Here is an 8,185-nt window from a genome sequence, read left to right on the forward strand (position 1 = left end):
GGTTCTTGGAGTAGTTGTTGTGGTTATTTTTGGAGTAGTGGTAGTTGTTGTGCACGTTGTAGTTGTTGTCCTTGGAGTAGTGGTCGTTGTGGTTCTTGGAGTAGTTGTGGTTGTTGTTGTTTTTGGAGTAGTGATTGTACACGGTGTACTTGTAGTGGTGGTTGTAATTGGTGTAGTAGTTGTTGTAGTTGGCGGTAACGTGGTTATTACTGGAGGTATTGTTGTTGTTGTTATACAAGGWGTTGTTTGCGGAGGAGTCGTAGAGCACGGAGGCGATGTTGTAGTCTCACATGCTGGTAAATCCACCGATGCAGCATTGGTTATAGCCAAAATGACTATCAGCACGCTGAAGAACTCTATTCTCACCAAAGCGAAATGGAAAAGGTAATGTGAATATTTGTAAAATTTTCATACGTTTGCGTCTGATATCTACTTACCAAAAATTTTCGCCATATTAAAACTGCAACTGCTACTTATATATATTTATAGTGTTTGAGGTGGAGATAGCCGTAACACTGTGCAGACACTAGTGAAATTTCCATCATTTTATACGAATATGAAGTGTTGAGTATACAGAACAGTTGCATGTTTTAAAAAACATTTATATATTTGTATATACCCCTACAGATGTTTACATTTTAGAGTAATTTGAAATTTCACTTTAGCAAAAGATTGTACTTACACGTTTTTTAAATGATGTGAATAACTACATCTATGTTTATCAATATAATTTGTCCTCGTATACTTTTTCSAATTTCCAATTATTATCTATAACAAAAGACCAATTATATATTTGTGCGTATGTGTGTCATCAGTTCAAACCAGTAAGAGGTTTCGGTGCTGACACTTATACTGATAACCGGACGAAAAAAAAATTAAACACACTTATAGAGAAATGTTGTCTCCGTGCATATTACTTTACATAATTTTGCTATTTATGCTTAACGGTGAGCTTAAAATTCCCATTTTCTCTCTTAAAAAAAGAATTACTTCGTCTGTTTTACAAAAACTAAGACAATTCATAACAAGTAAAGAAAAGCTAAGTTCGGGTRTAACCGAATATTTCATACCCTTGYAGCTTGCAAGGATTAGAGCCGATGTGATACCTTATATGGGGTTTAGGAAAAGTTTTCATCCGTTTTTATTCATTTTAAGTGCACAGATGCACCGTTATTAGAAAAACACGCTCTCTCAATTTTATTAAGACAATYCACATACTTGTATTGGTGGTAAAACTCACATAGAAGTTTWAAAATCTTTATTTTCGCTATATGTAGGCCAACGTAACTATTGAAAGGATGCACTTCAATTTCAATTATAATATATGTCACACACACTGTCCATATATTTTAGGTGAAAACAAGCTTTAAACACTGGGGTCCGTTTTCTATAGCGGAAATTTTGTAGTAGAATATCAATTTTTAAGTTGGACGTTCTACGCCAAATATGTGTAGTGGAAAAATAAAATTAGACAGGATTTAAATTGAAAATAATGTGATTGGTTCAATGTTGAAAACTCCTAAAAAGAAAAAAAATCCCATTGCTTTGGAAGAACTAGTCTGCATASGACAACAATAGACACTAATACCTTGACACCCTCCTAGAATCCAATCAGCAGACAATTAAGAATTCTCCCGGATGTAACAGTCAAAGGYCGCCGAAGAACACAGAAGGAAATACAGCGAAGTACTCATAGCATCAATTCGAGACCCTCTACCTCTAGAGCAGCCATGAGTATCAACCAAAATTCACTGGCGTCTAAAGAAGAGGATCAGCGAAAGAAGAGAAATAAATCCCTAAATCAGATAAGAGAAAAGCTGTTATCTCAATTGACGAAAGGGAATTAAAGCGCCAAAAACGTATAGAGCAGAAGTTTTAAAATTTCCTGAAAAGCTAACAATCAAAAACTACCATCAAAATCAACAAGCAGAGAGCACCACAGAAAAGAAATCGCTCGGAGAACGGAACGATGGAACTCTGACTAAGAAGACCGAGGAAGAAAAGCACAGCGCTGTAACAGCAAGGCACTTTAGCAATGTGACCATATACAGACACAAGAATATTTTCGGTAACGAAAAAGCAGACGAGTAGGCAAAATTAGGATCCAGAATACTTGGAACAAATCAGGCAGCACACCTTGTATGGCTGTCCCCAAAAAACATAGCGGWCATAAGTAGTTCCATCGAAAGCACCGAATGGATTGATGAAACGAAATAACAAGTTTACAGAAATTCGACGATATCGCATCAAGCGGTAATTCAGCCTGAAGCCACATTTGTCTACCTACCTAATCTAACGAAAATACACTTCCGATATTTATATTCCAGGTTCCTAAAAATTGCAGCAACCAGCCTGTTTTGGTAATCTCTGACTTTTCCCGAAAATCTTTGGGTAATAATCTATACATACATATGTATATACAGCGCGGGAACGAATAACTGTCGCACTTTTTTGAAGCACCGTTATGTTCGCGTAAGTGTACAGAATTTTGTTACCGTTACATTTTTGTGTTCCTTATTTWATTGTGAAATTAATTGAGTACTTTTKTGACTTGATCAGTRGTTCGTAAAATTTGTGAGTGATGGAAGCAAAAGGAGACTTAGTGCAAAAATTACATTTGSAAGGCAAAGTGACAGGCGAAATTGTTAAATTTCAACGCACTRTGGCTCGATTTAAGAGAACTGGAAGTGTTAAAATTTCCAAAAAWCCTGGACGAAAAAGAAGTGTAAGAACAACTGAGCTGGTGAAGAATGTGCGTGAAAGGATAAGGCGAAATTRTGTTAGATCAGCTCGAAACCAACCAAAGAGCTGAAGGTRAGCCGGAAAACCATCCGAAATGTTTTAAAAGAGGACTTGGGAYATAAAGAAAGAGGAGTCATGGCCTTACGGAGCGTCAGAAGAAAACGCGACGGGAAAGAAGTGGTTTATTACTTGCGCGGCATGCAAGTTGCAATATTGTGTTCTCTGATGAAAAACTATTCATATTGCAAAAAAGTCACAATTACCATAATGATCGAGGGTATGCAACAAGTATGCAGGATATCCCAATAGATAAATTAGCCGTTCAGAGATATCAAAACACAACGTCTGTCATGGTATGGGGAGCCATATCCAAAAAAGGCAAGCTCCCGCTCCTTTTTTTTTTTGAGAAAGTTGTCAAAATCAATGCACTATTTGAATGAAGTGCTTGTCAATCATTTTTACCCTCATGCATCTGAGCTCTTCGGCAACGAACCATATTGCTTCCAGCTCTGCTCCGGCTCATAAAGCAAGAATTGTTCAGCGCTGGTGTAAGGATAATTTGCCATGTTTTATTCCGATTGATGAATGGGCTCCATCTTCTCCGGATCTGAATCTATTGGATTTCAGTATATGGGGATACATGCTTGACAAATTAAAAAATTTGAAAAACATAAGATTGGATCAATTCAAGCGTCATTTAATCAAAATTTCGGACGAAATTCCAGATAAAGTGGTGCATTCTGCCTGCAATAGTTTTCAGAAACGTTTGAAGCTGGTAAAAAAAATCAAAGGTGAACGATTTGAACTTAAGCAGTCCTAATGTAAGCCAACAGTCTTTATAATAAATAAAATTGTTTAATTGCTCAAAATATCAAAAAAAAAACTTCTTCTACAAAAAAATAAAGSGCGACAGTGATTGGGACCAAATCACCCTGTATAAAAATGAATCCCTTTTTCCGGTCACGGCATCACGCGTGAATGGCTGGACCGTTTCCACTAATTCTTTTTTGTTGTATTTGTTATTATTAGGAGAAGGTTCTTATGTAAAAAAATTTTCGAAAGTTGCGTCTATAATATAAAAATGGATCGCAGAATGTGTTGTTAAGCGCATAACTCAACAACGCCTRGACCAATTTGGCCACTTCTTTTTTTTAATGTTCTTTGAAGTTCAGAGATGGTTTTTACGGCGCAAAAAATTCGAATAGTTGCCGGAAAACAGCCCTTTTCTCTTTCCCATACAAATGTACATACACAGTATGTCAAGAAACTCTTTATACACTGAAAAACACATTCTGTTAAATTTTATCTAATGTTTTTAATGTAGAACTTTTGAATATAATGTGCTTAGTTAATAAGTGCAAAAAACAAAAACAAAACCAAAATATTGCAAGAATAAATATTAATTCAACAAAATAGTAGTTTACACATTTTTGACACTGTTAAGAAACTCTTTACACATTTTGTTTTTTGTTTCTGTTTTGTTTTTCTTGAAGAAAAAAACGGTACTTGTACTGCTATCTATGAGTTTGCAATCATCGCTTTTTTGAATTCTTTCCCATTTAATTGTGAAATATTGATGAGCGCGTGTCATAAAGTGCAAATTGCTTTTTGCTATTTTTAAAATGCCTGGAAAAAGATTGACCTTCGATGTAGTCAAATTGATTTATTACAATCACCAACTGGGAAAATCTGCGGCAGAATTATCAAAAATGTTTTGTGTCTCCAGAAAAACAATTTATAATGTTTTAAGTCGCGCGGAAAATGAARGCATACTTGAAGCAAAAGGTGGAGGTGGCCGTAAGAAAAAGATTTTCGAACGGGATAACCGCCTAATCATCYGTAAGATCGACCAAAATCCCCGAATTTCYACCAGAACCCTTGCTAAAGAGATGGAAGAAGAGTGTGACACAGTCGTTTCACACGAAACAGTACGCTAAGCAATTCTGCGGCATAAGTACACTTCAAGAGTTGCTCGAAAGAAACCGCTGCTTTCCCTGATAAATGTGGAAAAACGTTATACTTTTGCTGTTAACATGGTCAGCACGCGGCAGATTATTGGGATGATGTCATTTTCTGTGACGAAACTAAAATCATGCTGTATTATAATATAATGATGGACCAACCAGTATGAGTATGGCGCAAGGCATTAACAGCATTGGATCAACGCAACATCATTACGACTGTTAAATTTGGAAAATTGTCGGTTATGATTTGGGGATGCATCATCAGCAAAGKKGTCGGAGAGCTGGCATTTATAGAAAATACTATGAATGCTGAGCAGTATCTCACAATTCTCAAGACTCATTTGAAGCAGAGTGCCGAAAAATTTGGGTTTATTGCCGACAATAAACCTAAATTTAAATTTTACCAGGACGTGCGGACATKACTCCTTTATAACTGCCAAAAGGTGATYMMTCCCCAGAGCCCGGGCCTTAACCCAATTGAAAATTTATGGACACACTTGAAAAAAAAGTGGCAAAAAAGCAGCCCAAAAATCGAACAGAGCTGAAAACGGCAGTGATTGAAGAGTGGCAAAAAATACCCTTTGCATATGACGACCAAAAGCCAGATAATTCCATGAAAAAACGCCTCCAACACGTAGTTAATGCTAAGGGGTGACATTCCAAATATATTAGACTAAGATAGTATAAGTTATTAAATATGCTTATTAAACCGTAGCTAAAGCACTTTGTGTAAAAAGTTTCTTGACAGTGTCAAAAATGTGTAAACTACTATTTTTTTCTTTTTGTTTTTGCGCTTAATAATTAATCTTACTCTATTTATTAGTTCTACATTAAAAAAATTACAAAATTTAACAGAAGGTGTTGTTTTTTTTTATACAAAATGTAATAAGTTTTAAATGTGTAAAGAGTTTCTTGACTAACTGTATGTATGTACGTAAGTAAAAATGAATGGGTGTTTATTAGTAACGCTAAGGCTCTAGAACGGCTGAACCAATCTTCTTGAAATTTTCGCTGTGAAACTGCAAAGGTTTAGAAATATAAAAACCTTATAYTTTTCATAAGGCAAAGTCGAAAAATTGGAAATTTCCAAAAAGTGACTTTTTCCATAAAATTTTGTTACTTTGCTTTTCAATATTTTGATTTGCAAATTATTTGAATCGTTCTATTTCGGTCGCTTGCTTTTTTATTCTGGCTATTTAAAAGAAAAATGATTGAAAATTATTTAGTGAAAACTTTATGTGTGTTTCAGAAAAAGTGATCAATTACAGATTGAAATTTGTTCCGAAGCCACGAAGAGATCACGCTAATATCGGTCGGCGTTCTTTTTGCCATCGACATATGGCACACCCAGGCACATGAACCAGGATGCGATGACACACGTGTGGAATTGTGGATCGCGGTCAATCAGCAAGCGACCGTTACGTCATAGCACGACTTCTTAAAAAACAGCTACGATGTTTGATGGACTTTATCTTGAAGCAACGTATGTACATATATATGGTGCAGTCAGATGCTGGATTTAGTGTGTTCCCACTTCGGTTTGTATGTCTAACAATAAATGCACGAAACACTATCCATGTGCTTTCTTTCGTAAACCCAAACTGGAAATGATGAATATTCACTGTATCGGCGTCGCTCACCAGACGACAATGGGAGAACATTAGAGGCGTGAATATCGAAGTTGAAAACACATGGATCGTATCATATTCGCCACTGTTGTTTAATTCACATTCAAAACTCATGCCAATGTTGAATATTGCAGTTTGGTGAAGTCGATCAAATGCGGTTGCAAATACGTCACCAAACTTGGCGGTTATTGGTCTTGAACGAGATGAGGTCAGCAAATATCAAATAGTCGATACGTGAACTGCAATAAATAATACATACCCTACATATTTTTAATGAAGGCTTTCCGACTGTTGTGCGTCTCGCCGTTCATTTGGAGAGTCGCCAAAGAATATTTTTCAACCCAAAGAATACAGTACAGTCAGCGGAAACACTTTCAACAACAAAATTGACATTAAGGAGTTTTTCCTCAATTGGGGTCAGTGATTCGTTTGCGAGAACATTGCTCTATTTGGATATGCCTTGATATTAGACATGGAATGCATCGTCGAAGAAAYAGTTAGACAGAAAGCAAGGCCAACGCGTAGATTGGTATCCAGGTGTGTTGTCAACTAATTCGTTAGGACGAATTTACATGATCCACCCGAAAAACGACGATTGCTTATACCTTCGGTTGCTTTTGATAAATGTACGTGGTTCAATTTCATTTGAGTCATTGCGTGTACTGTGAATAGTAGAGTGTGTGCAACTTTTTGAGAAGGATGCCAGCAATTGCAATTGCTTTCGCGATGACCATTTCAACATATCAGCCTTCAAATCCGCGTCAATTATGGAATACGAACAAAAATACATTGCCGAAGACATTTTACATTGTATTCGAAAAGAATTGGAAATAGGCACATTTTGGTTCCAGTGGTTTGATATGAATTCCACCTGCCTTTTGTCAAATCACTACAACGAAATATGAACTTATCACGTACGTTTATGCCAATATTTGCCAAATTATCGTAAATACAATTGCATGAGTGCGCGCCAGTTACACGTGGCGTGTTCTCGTGTTGCAAAACCATCTTTTCTGTCTGTTACGCACCGGAATAGAAACCATAAAATATTGTTTATCAAACTGCGTTACACTGAAAAAATTCAGAAAAATCGAAAATAAATGATTTTTAACACAACGTAAATTGTACTTTCTTTTCATTTCAAAGCACACAATTTCACGCAGGACATTGTAATATTTTGAAATGAATTTAAATATTAAGTTTACGTCTTTATTTTAAATAAAAAAATTCAATTATATTTGAAATTAATTGAAACAAGTGAAAGAGGTTTAAATTTGTAATTCTTWCATGACTTTCACTTTTGTATTTTTCAATTGTTCGAATGGTTATTGCATTTATTGCATGCATCTATAGCCCTTTTCCAATTAATTTCATATATATATGCACATATATACATGCTCCTTTAATTTTCCACTTAGCGAGCACATTCCCAAGGATAATCTTATTTGCAGTACTTTTTTATTTACAATCAGCCGGCGAGTTCGGCACATTGGCTGTTAAATTGTATTTTAAATTTATAAAATAAATATTATTTCTTTTCAAATCAACGGGTTTGGATGGATAGTGGAAATCAATTACGACGCTCTTATTTCGATAATAAAAATTTGGCAAAAGATTATCAAAAAGCAAATATGAAAGAGCTATGTTTAGATGCCATCGAATATGTTTTTCTCTATCAATTTGCAAAGATACTATATCCAAGTATTGGAAAAAAAGTAAGAAAGACCTAAGTTAAAGTATAATTGAACATTTTATGCTCTTAGAACTTGCAAGAATCAAACACAGGGAAATACTTTAAAGTGTTGAACGTCAAACAGAAAATGAAATGTAAACAATTGTATCTGCCATATA

The 8,185-nt window shown here is 35.5% G+C and overlaps 1 protein-coding gene across 1 annotated transcript; it reads right to left on the minus strand.

Annotated features, from left to right (window-relative positions):
• Positions 1–55: 55 nt before the first annotated feature.
• LOC108972747 (integumentary mucin C.1-like) lies at positions 56–453 on the minus strand (the record flags this gene model as incomplete). The annotated part of the gene is made up of 2 exons (XM_018939504.1): positions 438–453; positions 56–356 (listed from the first exon to the last, which is right to left on the minus strand). Coding segments are annotated over exons 1-2 (317 nt in total), but the record flags the coding sequence as incomplete, so codon positions are not given.
• Positions 454–8,185: the final 7,732 nt, after the last annotated feature.

Source organism: Bactrocera latifrons, unplaced genomic scaffold (assembly GCF_001853355.1).
Source record: "Bactrocera latifrons isolate USDA-ARS-PBARC rearing strain unplaced genomic scaffold, ASM185335v1 scaffold_420, whole genome shotgun sequence".
NCBI classification, from domain to species: Eukaryota; Metazoa; Arthropoda; class Insecta; order Diptera; family Tephritidae; genus Bactrocera; species Bactrocera latifrons.